This window comes from Myotis nattereri, assembly GCF_964212035.1.
Source record: "Myotis nattereri genome assembly, chromosome: 3".
Classification (NCBI taxonomy): Eukaryota; Metazoa; Chordata; class Mammalia; order Chiroptera; family Vespertilionidae; genus Myotis; species Myotis nattereri.
The window spans coordinates 44479407-44506530 of NC_138077.1; the positions used below are offsets into that span (position 1 = coordinate 44479407).

Consider the following 27124-nt stretch of genomic DNA (forward strand, 5'->3'; position numbering starts at 1 on the left):
TTGCTATGTGTAACATACTCTACTAGGAGGTAAAAGGGATGCAGGGATGAATTACGACTGATCTCAGCCCTCAGTGAACTGACAGTTCACTGGAGGTACCACAGAGCTTCCATAACAGCTGTAGTACTGAGCTGTGCGAGCTAAGCCTCAGAGGCAGGAGAACTCAGGGCACAATGATGCTCATGTGGTTGATTGAGAAGAAAGGACAGAGAAGAGAAAAAACTCTTGTTTATGAAGTGTACCTGACATGCTTGCACCGGAGGGAGAAACTGTGGAAATCAAAACTTCAAGACTCCTAAGTTTGGTCTAATTTAAAAGAGTTTTTTCATGCTATGAGATTATTTCTTGTATTTTCAATTTTAATAAAAATTATAGCTAATGAATTCCTCAGGTCAAACTAGAAATCTGCCATTTCGTTTCCCCCCAAATTTTTCAAACTCATGAACCCTGTTGGGTGGAGAGTGGATGAGATGTTTAGAGGTCTACACACTGGGGCCTGTGAGGTGAAAAGAGGTTCTCTTCTATCATTCCTTTGTACCACTGGTTTCTGATGAGGAGAACAAATTGCCAACACTATCCTACATCCAGAAATCTAGACCTGTCCGAAATCAGAAGAGGATAGCCTTAGAGTCCAACACACTGGGTCTACATCTCATCATGCAATTTCCTAGATTTGTGGTTTTAAGCACAGTATTTATTCTTATTTAATCTGTCTGAGCCTAAGTTTCCTCAGGTGGGAAACTGGAACAGTGATATCACGTTAAAGAGAAAGGTTAGACATAATGAATATAGATTTCCTAGCACGGTGCCTGGCACACAGGGTTTAGTAGCTGTTAATTGCCTTTCTTCTTCTTCTTTTTTTTTTTTAATCAAATACAGGTAAATGTATCAAGATTCCCTGATATCTTTAGTGCTTTGTACTGGAGAAAGGGGTTTAAGATGAGAGACGGTATGAAGCTAGGGATGAAAATCTTAGACTTCGTTTTAGGGAAGAGGATGAAGGATGATGCTTTTCAGAACCAGCGGTAAAAGATTAAATGGGGTGAATTTTCACTTTCACCCCTAAGAAGCAATTAATGAATAAAGCAGAAAACTATGACATGGGAACTTTGTGGCAGCTTCTGCTTGCAGGTGTTAGGAGTGGCTGGATGTGAAAGCTAGATTAGGATACGGGAGGGTTTGGCAAATGAGCACAGTTAGTCACGTGGCTGAATGTGTTTAATAAATTATAGTTCAATTGGAGAGATTGACCTCCCTGAGTGAATCACTTTGAACTAGACAAACACAATGGAAATCAGTCCCCACTAAAGAAGAAAAAATCATTTTATTTGATTGACTGACATTGTTTTGGGCAGAGCATGGAATTACATGCTGAGTTTAGGTAGGTCAGAAAGACATCCTGTTATTGATGGAATTACATGTGTTTATACAGTCTTCCAATCATTCACTAGGTGTGACTTTTAACTACATAAATAGATCTACTCTCAAACTTATCTTTCTCCCACCACCATCCACCTCCAAAGTGAAATAACATAGATGTTCCTCATATTTTCAATGGAAATGTCATTCTTCAGATCAGTATGCTTGATAATTGGTATTATTTACCTCCACCTCTTTTCTCCTCCAAAATTTGAATACCAAATAAAAAACCAACCTACCAAGTTTTATTTTATATTATCTGTCAGCTCTGTCCATTTCTCTTAATTTAATTCCTTGTGACAGCACCTCCAATTTCTGGGTAACAACCCCTAATTGGCCTCAGCATTTGCCTCTAGTCTTCACAACTTCCTCACTCCATTTCATTCTGCTCTGCATATGAGCACTCTACTCTACAAAAGCTACTAGCTTCAATTATTCTCTTTCTTAGGAACCAATAACTGCTTCTTATTGACTATCAGTTTGTGTCTAATTTCTTTTCCAGGCATTCAAGGTCCTTTATCATCTAGTTTAATCCAATCTTCCACTAGTTTGGGTCAAGACAGTGAAAAATCTGGGACTAGGAATGATAGTTATCATGCATTCTTTCTGTTGACAGTTGGGGTTCTAGGATTAAAAGGAAGCAAACAATGTCAATACTAGATGTAGCTTTCTGGGTCATGATTTATCAGATGCTGAAAGTAATTTATCATTACTTTCATGTCTAGTAATGAAAGACTTGTAACTCATGAGCTGGGGGCGGGGGCATTTATTTGCCTGAAGGCTGATGAGGAAGAGGTCAAAGAGCTGGAATAATACCATGAATCTATCCAAAGTGATAAAAAAAAAAAAAAAGAAGACAAACATGAGAGGGGAGATGCCTAGTGACACACACAAATACACATACGTATATAGGATTACAAAGAGTACTATAAGCTGTATTTATGGGCTATATCTATATGGCAACATGGCTTTGGACCAAAAATTGGCTTATGATGGGACTTTATGACCCTAAAGGCAGAGCACCTTATGAATGAGCAGTAAAGGGCAAGGAACATGTGTAATAGCATTGTGAGCATTGTCCATAGGCCACTTGGCCACAAGGAGAAGATGCAGGGTGCATTCCCAGCCACTACTATTCTGGCACAACGGAAGTTGAAGCAGTGAAAGGGAACTTGTCCTGGCTATTCGTTTGCAGAAAGTCTCATTGAGCTAAAAATAGAGCATCATACAAATGTTTTTATTTCACTCTTGTCATGGGGTCACGCAGCTTAACTAGATGAACTCCTGTGGGCCTCCTTCTGACCAACAGAAAGACCCTGACTGCTGAAGCATGCAGAGACTTTTTTTTTTTTTTTTTGAGAGAGAAGCCATTCCAACTCAGAGGTCAGGGTTGTCAAGAAGGAGAAGCCTGGCTGTAATAAATAGCCAGAAACTCTAGATTAAGGCTAAGAGAAGACAGAAAAAAGAATGGTCCTTAAAAAAAATGCCTGCATGTCCATGGGTTCATATCTGAAAAAACAACCTTTAGAAATAAGGTAGATATAGGAAGAGGGAACAAATGTATATGAATTACTTCATGAAAAAAATAGCTCAAAATGACCTGAAAATAGTAAGAGACATAAACAAATAAAAACTATCGGCAAAATAAAAAGATTAGGGGTAGTTTGGGAAGTGGACTAGTTCATTTCAGAGCAAGAAGAGCAAAGAACGGCTTAGCCTGGGAACAAGGATGACCAGGAGAACTTCTAGTGGAGGTTATTGCGCAGTTTCCTTGATCTTTGAAAAATTTTGGAGAACCACAGCAAAAAGCCAATAGATTAGCAGCAAGCAAATTTAATCTTATCTTTATTATTAAAAAAGGAAGATTATAGATTCTACAAAGTGTAAACAGTGTAAGCATGATACTAATCTCAGCCAAGAATCCCTATCATATTTTAAATGACTCTAAAATAAAAATCACATATAATCTTACCACTAACCATAGCCACAAGTAACATTTTGCTGTAAATCCTTTATGGAATTCTATCATGTACAGATGTATGCATTGAATTTTTTTAACTTTTTTTTTTTAACTTTTTCACTTAACAATATATGGTGACCATTATTTGGTGTTATTAAACATTCTTCTACATAAAATAGTGTTTTTCATGGCTACAGAGTATATTATTGTATAAATGGACCATAATTCATTACTTGTCCCCCATGTTGCTATTTACTTTTTTGTTACTCATTTCTAATGGTTAAGACTATGACCTTTACTATTTTTGCTTTACAGGTACTTGCTGAGGTTTTATTTGTAACCTAATATAGAATTAATTTTTGTAAATGTTCCATAAGCCCTGGAAAAGAAATTTTATTCTTTGCATGTTAGATATTATGCAACATATATTTTTTAAAATTGTATTTCACAATTCCTCTATTTATATTATTTCTTGTTTGATTACTTGATATATGAAAGCCCTAGAGTGGCATTTTGAAGTCTTTCACCATTATTGTGTTTTGTATGCAGCATGACCTTTTCATCTATCAACATTTATTGATGCATATATTTCCATGACGGTAAATTTTCACTGTGAGCTGGATTCTTCATTATAAAACAACCCTCATTGTCCTATTTAATGATATTTTAATATTTGCACGTCATTTTATTTTAGGAATGACTATGGTAAACAACATATGGTTGGATTTTAGTTTTGGACCTAATATGCAGACCTTTATTAAAAGTAGGTTAGGTTATTTCATTTGTTTTCGTTAATTGTTATAATGGAGGTAACTGATCTCATCATGTTTTGCTTCTTCTAATTTTGTTAATGCTATGTCCTTTATTTTCTGTCTTTTGCCATATAGAGTATGTTTTCTTATAAGATAGATTAATGAAAAAGGTATTATGTAACTATTATTTTCTAAATTTAAATGTCAAAAATGAGATGACGCTCTCATAGTTAAACCAAGGCACTAAGAGCATTTTGTTTTCAGTGTCCCATCCTTTCCTGTAGACTCTGGACAAACACCAGTGTTTCCCAGGCTTTTACAAATGTAGTCTGGGGTTTCAAATTCACGTTTGTTGTTTCATAATTTTTGTAACAATGCATATCTTCTCTTTGAATTTTACTTTTGCATACTATTTTAAAACTGGATTTACAATAATTAGCTAGACATCTCTTTTTTTTAATTGGGTTTAGTACTAATTAACTATCCTTCATGACATCGCTTCCTCCCCATACTTAATCTGATTTTCTATAGACTAAACTCTGCTCATTAGTTCTACCTAATAGAGTTTAATTCTGTTACTGTGTTCTAGTTTCCTTGCAATCCTTCCATACTTCATTCATATCGTTGCATACCATATTTTGTTTTCATCTCAGCCTATTCTGGTTCTCTTCTGATTTGTAGAGGCCCTGGCTCCTTGCCCTCTTAAGAGGATTCCAGTCTCCTAAAATGTCTTTTGAGGTCTAACTGGAGGAGTTCATTTATTTTTATTCTGTATGCTATTCTTTCTCCCTTATCTAGTTTTACTGTTTACTCATTCTTAAAGAAGGAAGTATTCTATAGACTTGATGCTTGTCAAATAGCAGGTCTTGAATCTTGTTCTTCCTGAATGCTGAAATAAGAGTGGCAGGTGGGTGTGCAGCCAGGCTACATCAAGTTTCTAGAATAAATTATCCTAGAGTAACTCTACTTCGGTTCTATTTTTTCTTACTGCTGGGAAAATTTCTACTTTTTTAAAAAATGTGATAAAAAATTTCTCAATATTTCATAAGCATTTAAAAATATTTAAATTCTTTATTGTTTAAAGTACTACATATGTCTCCTTTTCCCCCATTGATCTCTCCCCAGCCACTCCCACCCCCAGCACATCATAGGCATTTTAATAAATATATATTCATTTATGCTTGATGTGAAGTCAAGTATATATCCATTGTATCAGGTTCCTTATATCCTTAAAATTCTTTTTTTAAAAAATGTAATACTGTTTTTATTTAACTTCAAAAACATTTCAGCATTCTAAACATACAAAAATTAACAAAACGTTGCAAATCGTGTTTAGTACAGAAGGTTCTTGAACTTTCATTGATGCAGTGACTCTTCACTTCGTTGACAATGAAGAGTTGTAGTTTGTTTTAAAACAAAGTTTAAAACTACCACACAACTAAAAAAAAAAAAGAAACGATCCAAATACTTCTCATGCCAGCTGACCCCAGCTAAGAATGGCGGGATGCTATGTCACTATATACAAAAACAAGACAACCTGAAGCTAAATGGATGCCCACTGCAGTGTCCACAGGTCCAGCCTCACAGTGCATGCCCTGAGCTACAGCCCCTCCAAAAGGCATCTTCCTCACAGCCTCAACGCCAAGCAAAGAGCATCAAGAGCTTGTCTTGGTTGTTTGTTCTTTTTAGAAACTATCGATATGTACAGTTGAGAACTCAGGATTTCTAGCCAATAACCAAATAGGTAACACCACCTTACAGATTAAAAAAAAAGAAGAAGAAAATGCCAGAAACATCTTTAAATGCCTTGTCACACCAACAGCAAAGTGCACAGAGTGAGGAGAACACGAGAGCCTTTTCATTGTAAAAATGTTTGGAAATATGTACAACTTTGATACAGTTTCTGGGTGCTTCGGACACCCATGGCCACTTCATGTAAACCACTGACAATTTCTAGAGCACTTTGAGAGATTACATATGATCATGACCCAATTGTGTAATTAATCCTAATGAGGGCAACAGACACCTCTCATATAAGAGCTGTGTCAATTACGGCACTCTCCTACGCTAAGGTATTCACAAGGAGACAGATAAACAGTTTTTTTATTCATCCTCCTCCTCCTCCTCCTCCTCCTCCTCTTCCTCCTCCTCCTCTTCATCTTCTTCTTCCACCTTTTTCCGGGCAACTTTAGCGGGACCCTTGGCGCCATCAAACTTGCCTTTAGACTTATAGTCGGCAACATCCTTCTCATACTTCTCCTTCAGTTTTGCAGCCTTATTGTTGTAAGGCTGCTTTTCACTGTCCCTTAAGTTATTCCACATCTCGCCAAGCTTCTTTGCCACATCTCCAATAGAAATTCCAGGGTTTGTAGATTTAATTTTGGGGCGGAATTCCGAGCAGAAAAGGAAAAATCCAGACGGTGACCTTTTGGGGGCATTTGGGTCCTTCTTCTTCTTGCCTCCCTTAGCTGGTCCATAATCCTTCATTTCCCGATCATAGCGTACTTTATCTGCCTTTGCCATCTCATCAAATTTAGATTTCTCTTTTGCCGACATGGTCTTCCACCTTTCAGAGCACTTCTTAGAAAACTCTGCAAAATTGACTGGAACTTCTGGGTTTTTCTTCTTATGTTCCTCTCTGCATGTCTGCACAAAGAAGGCATATGCAGACATCTTGCCCTTTGGCTTCTTGGGATCACCTTTAGCCATCCTGACTGTATTGTTCGCTAGTCTGGGCAGCGCCCTTAAAATTCTTGATATAGTCATTTGTGTGTTCACTCAATATGATGAAGATTGATAAAAATACATTGTTTCCCTTCATGATTGTTAATTTTTTTCTATATTTTGAAATTTATGTTAATCAGAATAACAATATTTAAGGATGTATGTCTTCTAGTGGATTCTATTAGTCACATTTAATGCATCACTTAAAGTTTCCCACATTAAATTCTTCTTTTCTAATATTAATATTGATCTTCCATCTTTCTTTGTTTCGCATTTTCCTGGTATATCTATGCCCTTTCTTTTCCCCCTATTTTGTTTCTTTCTGTCCCGTTTTGTTTAAAACAGCATATATTTAAAGTTAGTTTTTACTGAATATGTCTGTTTGTCTTTTAATAGAAACTATTTAACTAGTCACACTTAATGTGATAATATGTTTGACCTCACTTCTAGCATCTTATTTTATACTTTCCTTTTTTATGTTCCCTTGCTGTTTTGTTTATTAGAATTTAATTTTGGCTATAATGTTATACTTTCTTTTTTTATGCTCCCTTGCTATTTTCTTTATTAGATTTTAATCTTGGCTATAACAAAAATTACTCTTAATTTTGAAGTTAAATGTGACATTTCTAGTTTTATGTTCATCTGTTCTCTTTCTCATTAAAAAAATATATTTAGGGGAGAAACCAAGATGGCGGCATAGGTAAACACCGGAGATTGCTGCCTCGCACAACCACTTCAAAAATACAACTAAAAGACGGAACAGACATCACCCAGAACCACAGGAAGGCTGGCTGAGTGGAGATTCTACAACTAGAAGGAAAGAGAAAAGCATACCGAGACTCAGAGGAGGTGCGGTGCGGAAGTAAAATATTAAGGTGCGGAGGTGCATGCGGAGTGGGCTGGCGGCTGAGGGCGCGGTTGTCTTTTTCAATTGGGAAGGAGTCTCAGGCTCTGAGCTCCAGCTCCGGGCGAGTCTCTGGGGACCCAGGCTCAAACGGGAGAAGCAGGAATGTCTGGCATCGGTCGGAACTCGAGGGCAGCTTTCTCTCTGAGGTACTTGCAGCAATTGCTAGGACACTGAGAAGCAGAGCCTCTGAAGGCAGGACTGAGAGCAGCCATAACTGCTAGCCCCACCCTGTTGATCCCCTGGGACCCGCCCCGCCCAAACCTTGCACAGAGGCATTTGCTGGATAGCCTCAGGCAGAAGCTAGATTAGCACCTCCCTAGAGATCAGGACAGAAGTTCTCCCACTGAAGACACAGCTGATTCTCACAGCCAATTGGCCTGGAGGTCAAATTCCCCCCAGTGTTACCTACAACAATCAAGGCTTAACTACAACAAGACTGTGCACATAGAACACAAGGGGGTGCACCAAGAAAGCATAAAAAACGTGGAGACAAAGAAACAGGACACAAATGACAGAAATGGAGGAAAGCAAACTGCTGGATATAGAGTTCAAAACCACACTTTTAAGGTGTTTCAAGAACTGTCTAGAAGCCACCGATAAATTTAGTAAGGCCCTCGAAAAGACTGGTGAGACCGCCGATAAATGTAGTGAGATCCTCAAGAAATCTAGTGAGACCCTTGATATTGTGATAAAGGACCAACTAGAAATTAAGCATACACTGACTGAAATAAAGAATATTATACAGACTCCTAACAGCAGACCAGAGGATCGCGAGAATCAAGTCAAAGACTTGAAATACGAAGAAGTAAAAAACACCCAACTGGAAAAGCAAAATGAAAAAAGAATCCAAAAATACGAAGATAGTGTAAGGAGCCTCTGGGACAGCTTCAAGCATACCAACATCAGAATTATAGGGGTGCCAGAAGATGAGAGAGAGCAAGATATTGAAAACCTATTTGAAGAAATAATGACAGAAAACTTCCCCTACCTGGTGAAAGAAATAGACTTACAAGTCCAGGAAGCGCAGAGAACCCCAAACAAAAGGAATCCAAAGAGGACCACACCAAGACACATCATAATTAAAATGCCAAGAGCAAAAGACAAAGAGAGACTCTTAAAAGCAGCAAGAGAAAGAAAGTCTGTTACATACAAGGGAGTACACATATGACTGTCAGCTGATTTCTCAACAGAAACTTTGCAGGCCAGAAGGGAGTGGCAAGAAATATTCAAAGTGATGAATGCCAAGAATCTACAACCAAGATTACTTTAACCAGCAAAGCTATCATTCAGAATTGAAGGTCAGATAAAGAGCTTCACAGATAAGAAATAGCTAAAGGAGTGCATCACCACCAAACCAGTATTATATGAAATGCTGAAAGGTATCCTTTAAGAAGAGGAAGAAGAAGAAAAAGGTAAAGATACAAATTATGAACAACAAATACACATCTATCAACAAGTGAATCTAAAAATCAAGTGAATAAATAATCTGATGAACAGAATGAACTGGTGATTATAATAGAATCAGGGGCATAGAAAGGGAATGGACTGACTATTCTTCGGGGGGGAATGGGTGTGGGAGATGCGGAAGAGACTGGACAAAAATCGCGCACCTATGAATGAGGACAGTGGGTGGGGAGTAAGGGCGGAGGGTGGGGTGGGAACTGGGTGGAGGGGAGTTGTGGGGGGGAAAAAAGAGGAACAAATGTAATAATCTGAACAATAAAGATTTAATTAATATATATATATATATTTAAACATATTTATCTATATCAACAATGAAACAATATTCAATGTCTCCCATAGTACAAGATGAGAGATTTAGCACTTGAGTTTTTTTTCTGGAGTAATTTGAGTTTTTAGCCTGAAATTATTATCATTAAATTTTTCATGTATCTTTTTTCATTAAGAATGATTTTTGATAGTTGCATTTTTCCATAACTATAATAATGACATATAAACACTAAGTCTATATTTGACAGGTTTCATTATCTACCTCATATCTTTTATACCACATCTGCTACATTCTCAAATTTTAATGTTCATTAATTTCCTTTTTCATCAGAATATATTGAGTAAATACTTCTTGTCAGTAAAGGATTTCAGTGGTTAATATACCAATAGATTTTTTTATTCTTATAAATTAATAACTTTCACCAGAATATACTTTTATTGTCCCTGGTACACAATGAACTATTTTGAATTGATACCAGAATGATTATTTAAAAAAAAAAAAATATTTTATTGATTTTCCACAGCGAGGAAGGAGAGGGATAGAGAGCTAGAAACATCGATGAGAGAGAAACATCGATCAGCTGCCTCCTGCACACCCCCCCACTGGGGATATGCCCGCAACCAAGGCACATGCCCTTGACCGGAATCGAACCCAGGACCCTTTGGTCCGCAGGCTGACCCTCTATCCACTGAGCCAAACCGGTAAGGGCCAGAATGATTATTTTTTAAGTTTTTTATTATAATTCATCTTGCATTTCCTCTTCCCCTGAAAAATTGTTTTCTGTTTTTTAATATTTAATTTGTTGAATTGTAGCTTCCATTTTCTCATTATTTCATTTTTTATGTGTCTATCATTACTGTAAGAATTTACATTCATCTATAGTTTTCTGCATTGTTCTAATTAATGTTCATGTTCCCATTACATGATTTTAATTCAACACCATATTTTTTCACTTTAAAGAAGTTTCCTAATCTCAGACTTCTCCCTTTTGAAAGTTTCCTTATGTGTTTTTAAATCTCTGTAATATAACTTAGAGATTTATTTTTAAGTTTTTCCTTTTTTATTGTGTCTATTTTATAGGGAGACATTACTTATCTTTTCTTTAGAACTGCTAAAGACTGTTTTCACAAACTTCCACTATAGGTTTACTGAGAGTGAGTCTCATGGTCCAGTGTGTATACTGGTCAAGGCATGTCTGAGAAGGCACTAATGTGATTGAGAAGTGTTTCCCATCACCTACGTATGTATATATATATACATACATACACACATTTACTTGAATGTGAAGTCAAGTATATGTTCATTGCATCAGTTTCCTTATATCCTTAAAATTCTTGATATACTCATTTGTTTATTCACTCAATACATTGAAGATTGATAAAAATACATTGTTTCCCTTCATGATTGTATTTTGCCAATTTTCTTGTACATTTGGAAATTTATGTTAATTTTATATTATAAAATTTACCATTTTTAAGTCTATTTTAATGGCATTAAGTACATTTATGTTGTTATGCAATCACCACCACCCCATCCATCCAAGAAACTTTTTTCATCTTGAAAAACTAAAACTCTGTACTACTAATGATAACAACCCATTCTCCTCCCCACCCCCACCACCATTCTATTTACTGTCTCTATGACTTTGACTATTCTAAATACTCCACATGAGTGGAGTCATATAGTATTTGTCTTTCTGTGACTGGCTTATTTCACTTAGCATAACATCTTCCAGGTTTATCCATGTAGTAGCATGTGTCAGAATTTCATTCCTTTTTAAGGCTGAATATTATTCCATTATGTACACATTTTGTTTATCCATTTATTCATCGTTGGACACTTAGATTTCTTCCACTTTTTGACTATTGTGAATAATGCTGCTACAAACATGGATATGCAAATATCTCTTCGTGTCCTTATTTTCGATTCTTTGGGGTATATATCCAGAAGTAGAATTGCTGGATCATATGGTAGTTCTAATTTTAATTTTTTGATGAATCGCCATACTGTTTCTATAGTAGTTGCACTATTCACAATCCCACCAACAGTGCTCGATTTCTCCACACCCTCATCAATATTTTTTAAATCATAGCTATCTTAATGGCTGTGAAGTAGTATATCATTGTGGTTTTGGTTTTCCTAATAATTAGTGATGTTGAGCATCTTCTCATATAATTATTGATCATTGGTGTGTCTTCATTGAGGATACACCTTTCAAATCTCTTGCCCATTTTGAATCAGATTGCTGTTGTGTTTTAGGAGTTCTCTATATATTCTTAATATGAACCTTCTTTCACATATGTGATTTGAAAATATTTTCTCCCATTATTTGCAGCCCCTGCCATCTTAACTTAGAGATGCTAGTGAAATTGTTTTAGGAATCCCTTCCTTTTCACCTCTAGGCCAACTTTTCCATCAACTTTGATGAATTATGGATTGATTGGGCTTTCCCTCAATTCATTCTTGGGTACAGTCTTTATCATGGAATGTCAAAATTTCTAAAAAGTGCATTATATGGTATCCTTTCTGGTTGTCAGTACTATAATAAATATATTAAAGTATTTTATATATCAAGTTGGTTATTTCAAAAAAAACACTAGGGGAGTGGGTATAAGTTAAATGTGTATTCTTCATTTCCCATTTTTAAGACCACATTTCTCAAAGGTGGTGCACCTGAACCGAATCACTCTGGGTGCTGGTTTAAAATGTTGGTTGTGGATCCCACCCCACCCCTTGAACCAGTATCTCTGAGGGAAGAGTTTCCAGGCAATTCTAATGTAAATGAAAATCCAAGAACTGCTGGGTTAAGTGCAGCTTTGTGAGCACTTAGAAGAGAAAGCAATGAACCCTTAGGACTAACCAAGGTTCACTCAGAAGTCGTAGCATCTTTTTGACGGGTCTATAAGTTATGTAACTCAGGGAGAAATGTGGAAGATTACAGTTGTAAGTCAGGATATTTGACAAGGTTTCCCATGATTCTTTTTCCAAAGGTTCTCCTTGAAGGCATGAGGGAAAAATATGCATATAATGCAAAGACAGTGATAATGTGCAGGCAAAACCAGGGCTGTTGTGCAGAGTCCAGAGTAGGTTCTGATATTTTAAAGTGATTTTTAGAGAAACTGTAATGCACTCATAGGAGGTTTGCCAAAGAAGGTAAGGAATGAAAAACCCTGTAATTTGAGGAAGCAGCGAGGAAACATCTTGTTTAGTAACATTTCTTAACTCAGCTGAACATTGTCACTTGGGGACCCTTAAAAAACTACTCAGGCCCAGGCCCCAACCCAGACCAATGAAATTAGTATCTCCCTGAGTGAGATCCATGATTGCTTTTTTGGTAAAATTCCAAGGTTATTTTAATGTTTAATGAGAGTTGAGGACCACTGTTCTATAAAAAAAACACACACAAACAAACCATATTTACAAATTTGTGAAGCTCAAATGTGGAAGAGGAATACAATTGTTTCTGTAACAAGCGCCATGCCTGACTGTTCACCTGGCAGATGTGGGCATTGGTCTAGCTGAGTCAGCAACTGGCTACTGCCATAATTCACCTGCCAAGCCCAGACCCTCAACACTGTGAGAAGTTTCCTCCCATTATTAAAGAGGCATGGATCTCCTTGACATGGATCTTTCAGATGCTGGCAATACATGTCTCAAGATAAATGGAAATTGACTTCCCCATGAGCTCATTGGCTCTGGTGGTTTCACCTATCACTTCTGTGATGACTCCGTAATCTCGGTCTCTAGCCACATAGCTCATCTATCAACCGCATCTCCATCTGGACTTCTCACTGACACCTCAAATATAACATGCCTTGCACTGGATCATTATCTAACCCTACTCTCACCTCTGCTCACTTGTTCTCATGGTTGATGGGACAACTACTGTCCTAGGCACACAAGGTAGAAGCCTGGGAGTTACCATTAGTTTTTCTGTCTACCTCACTATCGTCACACCTATTTAATAACCAGTTCTTTCCTGATTCTGTGCCTCCCTCCATCTGAACTACCTTGTTCAGCCTTCATATTACTTAAATTCTGACAACAGCCTCCCAATGGGCTCCTTTCTCCCCTCCCAATACTGCAGCTAGAGGATTTGCTCTAATGTTAGAATCTGACCATGTCAGTTTCCACTTAATTTCTCAGTGACACCCCTCCCCCCACCACATTGTCTATGAGAAAAGATCCACACTCTTTAACTTGACAAGACCCTCCTGTCTACATTTCCAGACTCATCTCCCAACATTTCTCAACTCACAGTTTTTGCTCCAGTAACACTAAACTATAGAAAAGGACTGCCTCTGAGGCTTTGTGTACACTGATCCCTCTACCTAGAATGCATTACACACACTCACTTCTTCATTTAACTTCTATTCATCCTCTAAATTTCAGCTTAAGCTCATCTACTCATCCAGAGAGTATTACATGACCTCCTTGGTCCAATACCTTACTAAGCTGGGGAAATGATCCTCCTCTGACTCTCATCTAGAGATAATTCTACATGATATTTGTTTTTGACTCTGTTCCACACAGTCCCACCCAGCTCCTGGAAACCCTGTTGGCCAAATCCCCAGACCTAGTCCTATGCCTGGCACAGAGGGGGGTGCTCAATATACTGGGTAGGCAAAAGTAGGTTTACAGTTATTCATATGGAAAATAATAAAATAATTAATAAATAATAATAATATAAGGATAAACTCTGTGTTTTGTATACTCACAACTGTAAACCTACTTTTGCCCCACTGTGTATATTTGCTGACTTAGCGTTGTTTCAAATGATTGGGTGGATCTCCTCAGGAGTGCATTCGCCATGACTTGCATGATTTAAGAATTAGAAACATGCCCTGGCCAGTGTTGCTCAGTTGGTTTGGCATCATCTGTGTACCAGAAGGTTGTCGGTTCGATTCCCAGTCAAGGGCACATGCTTGGGTTGCAGGCTTGATCCTCGGTAGGAAGCATACAGGAGGCAGCCAATCCATGTTGAGCTCTCAATGTTTCACTCTCTCCCTATCCCTTCCTCTCTCTCTAAAAATTAATAAACTATTTTAAAAAAAAGAATTAGTTTAAAAAATTAAGAACAGTAGGGACTTCCTCGGGTATAGAAAAATTTGGCTACTGGCTTCTTAATTGCTGGGAAAAACCACTTTGTGATCAGCAAGTCTGCTGGAAATCCTGGCATGAGAAAAGGGAGGAGACCGATTTCTATCAGTGGGTGTCCTGGGGTCAGGTTCTGGAGATCATGAACATTTTGTTGATGAAACCTTGGATGGGGAGTGTGGGGGACTGGATGAGAGCACCCATTTTGTGTGGCGCTCAAAACTACTAGACGGAACACTCTGGCCTTCTGGGAGATCAAGAGAGCTTTATTAGCTCTTTCACTTGAACTAAGAGGCAGGGCGCTGAGGCGGCTGGTAAAGTGCTGCAGGTTGCTGTCCCAGAGCAGAGAGGTAGGGAAATGCAGCAAGGAATGAAAACATTGGAGCTAAACATTTCAAGCATTTCAGCATTTAAGGGTCAAAGTGGCCCTGCTGACCTCTGGCCACTTGGAACTTTCACACCAGATCAGTCATCAGGAAAGTGAAAACTTAGTTCCTGTTTAGATGAGACTATTTATGCCTTAAGTGAGGATAAAACAATCCATGCAGACCACACAGAAAGGAATGATGGACCCAAATGATTAGCTGAGCAAGCAAGTCTGGGGTTTGTCAGCTGCTGTGTGGCCATTGAGTTTTATCTTTCATCCCTTTTCTTGCCCCTGTAGACTCTTCTAGATCATAGCCATTGCTTTGGTAAAATCACACTAGTGAAATGAGGCTGGTGACATCCATGCTGCTTGCCTCACACCTATGATTGGAGTCTGGAGAGATCATGGATCTGAATACATTGTTATCTTCTAAGTGTGGTACACGTGTAAAGGTGGTTATTACTATTGTGATTTTAATTATTTAAAAAGTCTCTTCTTACTTGAACCTTTTCTCTCAGTGCCCCTCTCCTGCCATGGATGGGGCTCCATTTCCCACTTGGAAAGTGAGCTCTCGCCTCCTTTCTCCTTTCAAATTATGATCAGGAAAGAATCTTTAATTTTCACTGAGGTATCAATGACTTCAGAGGTTTACTCCAAGAGAAAAAAATGAACACTTCTGCAGAAAACAAAGCCTTAAACTTCCAAAACAAAGATGAAAAAAGGTTATGCCCCGAGGAAAGCCCTGGGGAGGAGTGGGAGACCTGGGTTCTTGTCCAGGCCCTGTCACCCCAGGCAGTGCGCTTTCCCTTTGAATGGAGGATTCCCAAATTTGAAGAGGAAGGCCTGGGACCAGATGCTGTCTCAACTCCTTCCCTGGTCTCATTATTAATGATGCCGAGACACTTAAGTCCACCTCAAATTAATACAAGTCTTTTGGACTAACTGAATAATATTCCAGGGTGCTAAGACAACATGCAACTGAGATCACTAGAACACTCTCTATAATCTGTTCAGAATCAAAGAGTAAGGAAACCACTAATACCATTACCACGCCTACCACCACCACTATCCCATTACCATCACTACAACCACCAATAACCATCACCATCACCTCCAATAACTGCCACCAATACCACCACCACCATCACCACCAACCCCCCCCCCACCATATCCATTATCACTGTTACCACCACACTATCACCACTACCACCATCACCCCCATATTACCTCCACCATCCCCACCATTACCATCACCATCACCACCAACTACCACAATCACCACTATCATCGCTACCACTATCACCACCACTTTCATGGCAAACATAGTTCTATTTTTTTTCATGAGAAAATAACTTATGAGAATTTCTTAACTTACCGGGTTGATATTAATTCCAGGAAATATTCTGGAATGGGATGTGGAGTGAACCTTTAGGACTAAAGCCATGAAAGTAGTTTATGTCAGACTAACAAAATTGCTTATTTGAAAATGATATCAGGCAAGCAGATCAGGGAAATACCAGTGATAAAGGGTAGCTGAACTTTGTTAAGACCTTTGATAAGATACCCCTGATAATCTTTTGAAAAAGATGAATAAATATGGGCCAAGTGATAGTACAAGAAGTGGAATAAATTTTCTAAAAGAGTGATGTTTATTTATTGAATTAATATCTAACTTTCAGGAGCACAGAGTGGAATATCCCAGAATCCTGTAAAGTTCATCATCTTTATCAATGACTTAGTTGAAGAGGTCACACTTATCAGATTTTGGGATGGCAGAAAGTCAACTAGAGGGTCAGTAACTAACAGAATCAAAGCCAGAAATATCTGGGCAAGCTGGCAAGATTGACTGAATCGAACAAGATAAAATTAGGAATAAATGCAAGGGTTCTGTATCTGGGTCCCAGGTAGCATCTGTACAAGCATGGAGTGGGGGTGGGTAGGCAACACAGTTCAAGAGCAAGTTTAAAAGAGAGTTGGGATTTTTTTTTCAGTTGATACTAAACAGGTATTACTGGTATAGATTCCTACTTCAACCTTACAGAGTTTCAACAGAAATATAAAATGTAAAACAAAAGAAGTGATCATCTTACTGTACTTGGTGCTGATTAGGCCTCCCCTGACATTTTGTGTTTTATTCATTAAGAATGAAGAAATTAGAGAAAACTGGAGCAAGAGTGATAATGATAGTGAGGACACTGAACCCAAAGGCCTATGAGGCAGGATGGAGCCTGGAAAGGGCACTGACCAGGGAGTGGGGAGCCAGGTTATGCTATTAACTGGCTGTGAGATCCTGACCAAGCAAGTATTTCTCTCTGGAGGTGATGAAAGGCCTCACTGGGTAGAAACACGGAGGGTGGTGGTTGGTTGGCCTGTTCTCCTAAGGAGGTTTTGGGCCTCTGGTTAGGCTACAGTATAGGTGGGTTCCTTTCTCCTTAACTCACCCATCAACCAAAATTTTACACTCTTGAAATACCATTGACATACCAATTCTTTCCCTTGGGAAATCTTAGGGGCCTGAGTTAAAACTTAGCCTTTCCTACTAGCTTTGTGACCAAACTTTCTGAGACTCACTTTCCTTGTTTGTGAAGTAGGGCTAATATCAGGTTCGGTGTGATATGAATGTTAAGTGAGATAATGCATATACAAAATATAGCACAATGTGGGGCACAAAGTAGGTGCTCAATTAATGGTTTAGGTAATGTTACTACATTTACTACCACGATCCCTCCTCTTTCTTTCTCCCTCTCCTTCTCTGCTGGCCAGGCATTGTGCTGGTTGCAAGGGAAAAGACTCACACTCCCTGCCTGCACCAAACTTACAATCTAATCTGTCCAGTGGAACTGTCTGCAATAATTGGAATGTTCCACATGTGTATTCTCCAATATGGTAGCCAGCAGCCCTATGTGGCATTTGAGTACTGGAAATGTGACTGCGAAATGGAATTTTAAATTTCATTTAATTTTAATGAATTAAATGAAAATGGTGATAGTCCCATGTGAAAATAGACAGCACAGCTCTAGACACTTTTCAGGTACATTTCTGAGAGTGAGTAGTCTGAGCAGCATGAAGATGCATCAGAAGAGCAATGTTCATAAAGCACCAGCATAGTAGCTAGAAGATTCTCTTATGTGCCCATTCATCACATTTAATTCTCAGGTGCTGGGGGCACAGTGCCATCTGTACCTTCGGGAGATCACAGCTGAGTGGGGGATATGCAGATAAATCATTTTTACCATAGGGAGGCAAGTGTGTGCACAGGTGCTACAGGTGGAGGAGAGAGAGGTCTCTAACCCAGATGAACAGTCAGGGAAGGATTCTCAGAGGAACATTTTAAGACCTGAACTGTTTTTGAATAAGTAGATTTCATAGTGGGGGCTCAATTGACATTGATTCCTTTTACAGCAACAGATGATATTCCAGGGCCACTAATCCCACTGCTGGTGGCAGAGGGGCTATGAAGCAAACCAGAGAGAACTCAGAGCAAGGGCCAATTTGTTTTCTTTGAAAATTTCCCCTTTGTGTCTTTTTGTATTGCCTAATTCAGTTTCTCTCCTGTGGCCACATTTTCTTCACCTGAGAACATTTTTTTTTATCATGTGTATAGCCTTATTTTTTAATTTTATTTGTAGTTTCTAAACATCAGTGCTTTTGGGAGGTGAGGGGTGGTGAACTCTGTTACAACATAAAGTGGTATCAACTCACACTGTGGTTTGGTTGTGGAATTTGGATACTTAGAGGAAACAAACAGCTCTGTGAATATGGCCAGTCTGAGAAGCTGTTACAGATTGCTTGGGTTGGCTGAGTCTGGCTGGTAGTGATGCACATTCATAGGAGTGAAGGCTGTTCTAATTACTTGTGTAGAGAAGGGGGATCTTAAGCTCATATACGTATTTTACACAATAGTTCAAGGTTAATATGTGACCTCTAGCCAGAGAATTCTGCAACTGACACATGTTCACATAAAAACAGGTACAGCTTCATACTGTATGGGTTCCATACTCATACTTGTGTGTGTAAAGCAGGATTACTGTGATTCCTTCTCCCATGAGACCAGGGAGATGCTTATGTGGTCTGGCTTGGTTGTGTGAGGCCTTGGTCTATGTGAGTCCCTAGAGCAGCCGTGGGCAAACTACAGCCCGTTGAAATGAATAAAACTAAAAAAAAAAAAAAAAAAAAAAAAGACCGTACCCTTTTATGTAATGATGTTTACTTTGAATTTATAGTAGTTCACACAAACACTCCATCCATGCTTTTGTTCCGGCCCTCCGGTCCAGTTTAAGAACCCATTGTGGCCCTTGAGTCAAAAAGTTTGCCCACCCCTGCCCTAGAGGTTATGTGCTTTGACTATAGCACAGTTGCCTCTGCTGGATGGAAGTGTGAATTGCTGTAGCCTTTCCAAAAAGCAGCTTGTCATATATACCAGGGGCCTTAAAACATTCATACCGTTTGGCCCAGTGATTCTACTTCTGGGAATTCTATACAAAGGAAGTATTTGGAAATGTGTGCAGCAGACTTTGCCTGGGGATGTTGTACAGTTATTTGTAGTTGCTAAAGACAGGAAACAACTTAAATGATTAACAGCTTAATACTATGCAGTCATGAAGCTGATGTGCATGAAGGACTTTTTGCTACAACACTAATTAGGGGGGAAAAAAGGCAAGAAGCATTAGCTACAGAGGCTAAGCAACAGCCCAGGAGTCAGACAGCCTGGGTTTGAATCTTGGTTTTGCCACATACTAGCTGTGTGATTTGGGCAAGTCACCTGAACTCTGTGAGGTTAATAATACATAAATGCTTGCCTTAGAAAGACTTCTGAGGATTAATGACACTGTGAATACAAAATACTTAATACCTGCAAAGTACATGTTTTAAGCACCCAGTAAATGTTGGCTGTCTATGGATTGTAAGATTTCAGAGCATAAAAATAGATGGAAAGAAAATAGGCCAATATATTGACAGTGTGGAATCTGGGTGATCAAATTGTAGGTGTTTCGTTTCGTTCTTTGTACAGTTTTCAGCTTTCCAAATTTCCTGCATTCGATCGACATGAGTTGCTTTTATACTAAAAGAGTTTGTCATAATGATGTAATTCAATAATATATATATTTTAAAGAGTTTTACCCACAACAAAAAGGCACTTCTCTCTTTCCCCTCCCCATCCAAAGGAGGAGTGGAGGCAGCCTTCTCCCTCAGAGATCAGCAGGAAGGGAGAGCTGCTTTGTGGCTTCCTCCCCCGGCAGATCACACAGTGCACAGCCCAAACCTCTGGGTGTACAGGTTGGCAGGATCCTCTGACACTTGTTGAAGGTGCTCTGAGGAGAGTTTGGGTAGGGGCAAGGAACAGATGTCCTTAGCAGTTTCTCCTACTTCTGAGAGTTTAGATTCCAAGACGTTCTGACATTTATCATTTCCCCCCACATCTTGGTTGATCTGAACTAAACATTGACATAAAATTGTAAGGTGGCAAAGATTCATCTACTGGCTCGCTACCCCCAAACCCCTCCCATAAAAATACCTGTAATAATGCCTACAGCCCTATGCACAAACTTTAGGCAAGATTGGCAAAGAAAATACTTAGATGGGGGTACAACAAGGGAACAACAGGGAAGTTAGCTTAGTTGCAGCTGCTTTATTTAATGGGTATAATTTATATTAGGACGGAATCTTTGGCAAATACAGCCTGTCTAACACCACAGATGGTGAAGTCCCTCCCCATGTTAGGACGTATTTCTGGAATGAGAGGGTCATAAAGTACAAAGGTGTGTGCGTGTGCGTGCGTGTGTGTGTGTGTGTGTGTGTGTGTGTCCAAACAGTGATAACATTTGCCCCCTAAGATCTAATGTCCTTCATTCCTTCATTGACAACGAGTCTCTGCAGGCTGTGTTTTAGGCAAAGAATCCCAGGCACCGAAATAGGATGACGTTCCTAGGACTGGAACCAAAGGGGAAGTCCCGACCCTGTGTCCTGACCGCTGCCCCTCATCAGTGAACCACCCCCCCCCCCGCCCGCCCCGGTCCGCACCTCCAGAGCCAAGGTGCACTCCCCCAAGCACCCAAAATATAAGATTGACAAGGTCGTCTTCCGGACAGGGAGGTCATTGCATGCTAATGAAGCCGGAGGAAACAACCGCGTGGCGCCTGCTTAGAGTGCGCCCACGGGTTCGCAGTTCTCCCGCGCATCACTGCGGCACAGCCACAAAACCCCGCGCGCTGCAGCAGACCCTCCCCGGCCTCCCGGGTGGGGAGGCGGGGGAGGGTCTTGTCCGCCACTTTGGGTTCTGCAGCTGGAAGGCTCGCCTCTGGGTGCTGCCTCCCCGTTCTGGTCCCCTGCTTTCCACTGCAATTATGGCGGGGATGGAGGCGGCGCATCAGAATCACCTGTAGGGCTTTTCCAACTCCACAGGCCCCCTCCCCAAATTCTAGTCCACTCCTCCAGAGGAAGAAAATATCAGAATCTGCAGGTGGACTGGTGGAGTTTTCGAAAGCCCACAGGTGATACTAGATGTGCGTCCCTCAAGAGACACACAACTCCCTCCCCCCTTCACCACCACCACCACACACATACACACACACACACATCTTGTGACCCAGAGACTAAACAGGTCAGCTTTACATGCTCTCCCTGACCTTCTCCCCTTCCCAAGCTCATATTTGTCAGGGTATCCGTGTTCTCTGCAGCTTCCCTTTGAGCTCCCCTGGCCCAGGAGCTTTGCGGAGTGCCCAAGTCCTCAAACCCGTGGACCGTCACAGCGTCGGCGGTCAAACGGTCAAACGGTAGGTGTTCCCCGCCCCTAGCTCCCCTTGTGCACCTTGGAGCGCGAACTGGACACCAAAGAGCACGGTAAGTGCAGAAGGGGAGAAATCTGACCAGTTGCTTCCGCAAACTGCCTGGAGCAAGGCCGCCTCCCGCCCGCACACCTTTGAGGTTTGGAAGGTCCTCCCAACCCAGGAGGGAGCCGGCGCCCTGCCCCGCGCCGCTCCCCGCGCCCTCACCCTTCCAGCCGGGGGTCTCCTTCTGCAGGGACTTTGAAGCAGGTGGCACCCTCAAGGTGGGCGCAGTGGCCTTGGCTGCAGGTCCTTCCCCTGGCCACGGGACCGACTCTGGCTTTGCCCTCCTTTTTCAAGTTGCTGAGGCCCACGTCCCCCAGCCCGAGCCCGAGCCCGAGCCCGCCTCCGCTGCGCCAGCTACTGTCTTACCTCTCGCCAGGCAACACTTGGTTGCGCGGTTTCCCGGCGCGCTCCTTCCTCAGGGCTTATTCCCTTACTTGGGAGGAAAGAGGAACCAAAAGACAGAAAGGGGACCGAAACCGGCGTCTGAGCGTCTTCCCGCCCGCGCAGCCCGCTCGGGGAGGGAATGGCAGCCCGAGTGGGCGCTGCAGAGCTCGGGCGGCCCTGCTGGGGTTAGGCAATGCCAGGGTCGTCTGCCTGCTCCGTTATCCGCGGCCCCGCAGCAGTCCTCAGCGGCTGCCCGCTAGTACGGCACTGCGGCGCCCTGCCCCTAGCGGCTTGGTAAGTCCTGCTGCCACTCTCAGCACTGAGCCCTGCCCCCGGGCGCAGAGCCCGCCCCTGCCACACTCCCGCGTGTGCGCGCGCTTGTACACACATACACACACACACACATGCCAAACACACACGCGCGCATGCACATATATGAATGCCGGTGTGCCTTTGGCGCAACTTGGGCGCAGGCATGATTTGGGCATTTCTCCCTGGTAGGGCTTCAGTTTGGGAGGAGGCATTAGAAGCTTAGGGGTTCGGAGAGGATGCAGCAGTGGGGCTCCGCAGGGCGCCAGAGGCCCACTGATTTGGGGAACGGTGGAAAACTGGTTGACAAGTAAAATACCCACTGGGCATTTCCACATCTCAACCAGGTCTAGGCTGCCTTCATATCTCCGCCCAATCAGAGAAAAAAGAAAATCAACAAGTTCTCTCTGCTTCCCTGGAACTGCGTATCTCCAGCCTCCAAATGTCTGACATCTCTGACCTTGGTGGCAAGGGACTGGTGGCTGTTCAATATGAAAAGTTACCCCCTCCTCAGAGAACATGGGGACTGGAGGCCAGATCAGATCTCAGAGACTGGGGCTTGTTCGTTTTCTTCTTCTTTGCTGTTAGATGACCATGAACTGTTTTCTTGCACAGCAAATAGACCACATCTTATTTTTTAAATGTAGGCAAGCACAGAACGGGCACTGGGGCGAGGGGTAAGGAGTGAGAGCCAGCATTGGCCAAGACACCAGTGACTTGCTGCTTCTTGTCTTTCCATGACGTGCATGTCCACATGGGGCAGTAGTGGTGGTGGTGACACCAGCAGGAAGTCACACCAGCGGGATGACTTCTGTCCATCGCACACCACATTTAGAGTCATCAGGAATTTGGACTCTCATCTGTAAAATATGTAGTTTACCAGTTTCCACAGCTGAGAATTCTTTTCCACCAGCAGGCAGCGAAGGTCCCCGAGTCAGGACTACAGCCAAGAAAAGCTTTCTGCAGATGCAGAGGCGCCAAGGGGCCTTGGGTGTCTGGGCATGTGGGGAAGAAGCCTCAAACATGAATGTCAAACGGCCCCAAGGACCCTGATGATGTGTCCATATTGGGTCATTTGCAGGCAGACTAATGGGACAGATGAGGAGCTGGGGCTCAGAGATTTCCCCAAGGTTCCAAACGGCAATGGAGGCAGAGGCCACACTAGAACCCTGTGTTCACACTTCATGCTGCCATCCACTATTCACATCTCGTTCTGTCACCCTGGGTTGGTGCTCAAAGCTCCCTGTAGCTAGACTGAAAAAATCCTGCTGAGGGGGCTCTGAAAGCTCTTCTACCTTTCCTTATTTCCCTTTCACTCGCTGACTTCTTCATTTCACAGCTACCTATTAAGCTCCAACTATGTCTTCACTTTCCCTGACTGTAGTCCTGGGCCTTACTTGGGAGGAAAGAGGAACAGAGAGACAGAAAGGGCTTAGAACAGCCTCTGTCCCTGGTAGAGGGGAAAGCTGGTCACGGCCTTAATTGATATATTTTCCTGGTGCTGGTTGGGTAGATGTGGAACACACAATCCTCAATTTCTAAACTTACATTCTCTGTGGAGGAAAACACTCACATGTCACAAGAAAAACGTTCTTGCCCTGTCTAGTCTTGACTCCTTCTAAAGAAGGAGAAAGGGAGGGAGAGCCTATATTTAGCTGAGCATCTTGATGCATTTGGAAATGTATGCTTGCAGGTAGGGGTTGGGGCAACATTGAGTTATTCTGCCTATTAAAACAGGAGGGAAGTTGAATGGGAGGAATAGAGAAGACACACAGAGATAGAGTGTGGAGATTTGACTTGGCTGGGAGCATATTGAAGAGTAATGAGAGAGAAACTCCCAGAACAGGGCTGCCAAGCAAGGATTTGGAGAACAGGAATACTTGCAAAAAATAGTTTTTTGAGGGGGCAAGAAGAGCTATGAAGTCTCTGTTCTCCAGTCTCCTATGAAAGAAATCATTTGTAAAGGCAATATTGTCCCTAAATTTGCTCATAAGTGGATTCTTTTGGGGAACTTAGCATGTTGCTGAATTCAGCATGTGGATTGATACAGGGTGAGTACAGAGAAGCCTGTATGGACAGATGGCTTAAAGACAGCAGGCCCCTAAGTGACATACTAATGACATGTGGGGAAAGGATGGTAATGGAGGTCAAAGCAACGTGAAAGGCAGGAGAGCCAGGGGTGGGAAGAAGCCCCAGGAAGACCAAGTTATGATGACTGAGACATTAGGGAGGAGGTACATTTGTGATGGGATTTGAAAAGGGGAGTAGGGACCTGACACAAAGATCAGTAGGCAAGGACACTCTAGGCTAAGGGAAAGCAAAATTATGGAAGGAGGACAATTCATGGTGCTTTCTGGGCAGTGGAAGAAAGGAAGGTTGGGACATTATTATAGGGGGCTCCCAATGCCCTGCCAGCAGATACTTCAGGCTCTAGTATCGAGGAGCTATTGAAGGTGTACATTTTTGTTTGGTTTTGGCAGGGAGGGGGCTGGAAAACAGAGATGCCAGCTTTCCCAGGTGAGACCTTCCTGGTCAGAATGGGGGTTGGAGGATCTTGGGGAGGGCAGTTTGCTGTGCCCTCATGAGGAGCCAGCACCCAGATGGTACAGGTGGCTCACTGCATGGGGTGCCTAGCCGAGGGACTGAAGTCCATCCCATACTCCCTTAGCCCAGTCTTGCAGGGCCAGGTCAGCCTGGAGGAAGGTGGCCTTTCTCTAATTTGCAGAGGGTTGGCATGGGCTAACAGAGGTGCTGCCTGCTGAACTCTATCTTTGAAAAGGTTGAAGCCGCAGTGAAACAAGTGAGGATTTATTGAGCATTTATTGAGCAAACAAGGTAAATGCGAAAGAGTCTTGAAGGCAGGAGTAGCTGTGAGCCTGAGCATGTCTCTGCTCTTTGGGACATTCTGAGATGCACCGTAGGGTACAGAGGAAGAACCTTACTTATGCACTTCAGAGAATTTGCAATCTGTGTTGGCTATGAAACACTCAAACCAGGTAAAAAGAAGCAATAAAAGAGTGTATAATTCAAGTGCCAAATTGTATAGTGCAGATTCTCAAGATGTAAAAGACCTCCTCTGGGCTTGAACAGTCAAGGAAGGCTTCAGAGAGGGGGGAGGTTTGGCTTCTGAGTGATATGTGTGTTGGCTGTGGATTGGAGAAGAGAGTTGTGAACAGAGGGCCAGAGAGAGGGAAGCCAGAGGCTTCTGTGCATGGGTTTTTAGCCCCCCTGGCCACTCTAATGCTGTTCCGAGTCATAGTTCAAGAACTCTGATGAGTCATCCTTGTTTCTGAGAGACAGGGCATTTCTGGATGTTTAACTGGCTCAACACTACATTCCCTGAGACTTCAAAGTTGGCAGTTCACACTCGCCATGTTGCTCTGGGAACACATCAACCAAGCCGAGAGCTGATGCTCAATTGCCATTGCCAAGGCAAAGCCAGGGCTGAGTCAGGTACCTGTACCTGGAAATTGTATGTTGGACTGTCTCTGACAAGCTGGGTATATGGTGCACAGCTGAGATCACAGGTGGGGTCAGTGACTGGGAACTAGGAGACCTGTGTTCAAGTCCCTAATCAGGGCTCATTTTGCCGTTCTGAGCCTCATTTTTGTCACCTACAAAACTAAAGGATTACACCAGATTATTTCCAAGCTGCCTTATACCTAATATTTCATATAGGATCCTTTCATTTTATCAAACAAGTCCAGGGTGGGAACTGATACTAGCCAAGTCCTGACGTTAATTCTCCCCTTCGCTTTGACTGTGGAAGTCAGCTCTGCTCCTCATCACAGGTTTGGCATGGACAGTTGTAAATCCAACCTGGGGAATGTAGACAGGTCAGCTCCCTCTGTGGGCCTCAGTCTGCTTATTGGTAAATAAGGTGATTAAAAATGGTCTCCACAGCCCTTTCTCATTCTGATACTGTAAGTTCTGTCAACTGAACAACTTTTAAGTACTTCCCCATAACTAGGGTGGGACCCCTCCATAAGGCAAACTGGGAAAATGCCCACAATAAAACTGAGAAGCTTGGAAAAAAGGAGAAGCCTTGATGTTTAGGCACGGGGGGAGGGTGGTTAGAGGGCTAAATGAAAGAAAGTGAAGGGATTAAGCAAACACACACACACACACACACACACACACACACACACACACACACAAATCCTATATATTAAAAGCCTAATATGCAAATTGACCAAACTGCCAAATGTTCAGTGGAATGACCTGGTCACTATGACACACACTGACCACCAGGGGGAAGATGCTCAGTGCAGGAGGAGCTGCCCCCAGCCCGCAGGCCCCAGGCTGGCCAAGGCAGGTGCCAGCAGGGACCTCCTGATCCCCTCGCTGGTTGCCCTACAGATCGGTCCTGATCGCTGGCCAGACCCTACCCATGTATGAATTTCATACACCAGGCCTCTAGTATGTATTTGTATGCATATATATATATATATATATATATATATATATATCGTAGACACAGACAACAGTGTGGTGATAGCCAGAGGAAAAGCAGGTGGGGGTAAGGGAGGTGGACAAAGGGGGTATAAATGGGGACAGTAAGAGACTTTGCTTTGGGCAATGGGCGCACGATGCAGTGTGCAGATGATGTTCTGTTGAGTTGTACACTTGAAACCTGTATGCTT

The 27124-nt window shown here is 41.9% G+C and overlaps 2 protein-coding genes across 2 annotated transcripts in view; both read right to left on the reverse strand.

Moving 5' to 3' along the window:
• The window catches only part of DGKG (diacylglycerol kinase gamma), a 192332-nt gene extending 169842 nt beyond the window's left edge, over window positions 1–22490 (reverse strand). The window contains exon 1 of the mRNA XM_081087246.1: window positions 22155–22490. The gene's annotated coding sequence lies outside the window, so the exon portion shown is untranslated. The remainder of the gene's footprint in view (window positions 1–22154) is intronic.
• LOC308516353 (high mobility group protein B3-like) lies at window positions 559–7492 on the reverse strand. The gene has a single exon (XM_081087303.1). It carries the CDS (start codon window positions 6895–6897, stop codon window positions 6235–6237), a length of 663 nt encoding a protein of 220 aa, XP_080943429.1. The 5' UTR covers window positions 6898–7492; the 3' UTR covers window positions 559–6234.
• Window positions 22491–27124: the final 4634 nt, after the last annotated feature.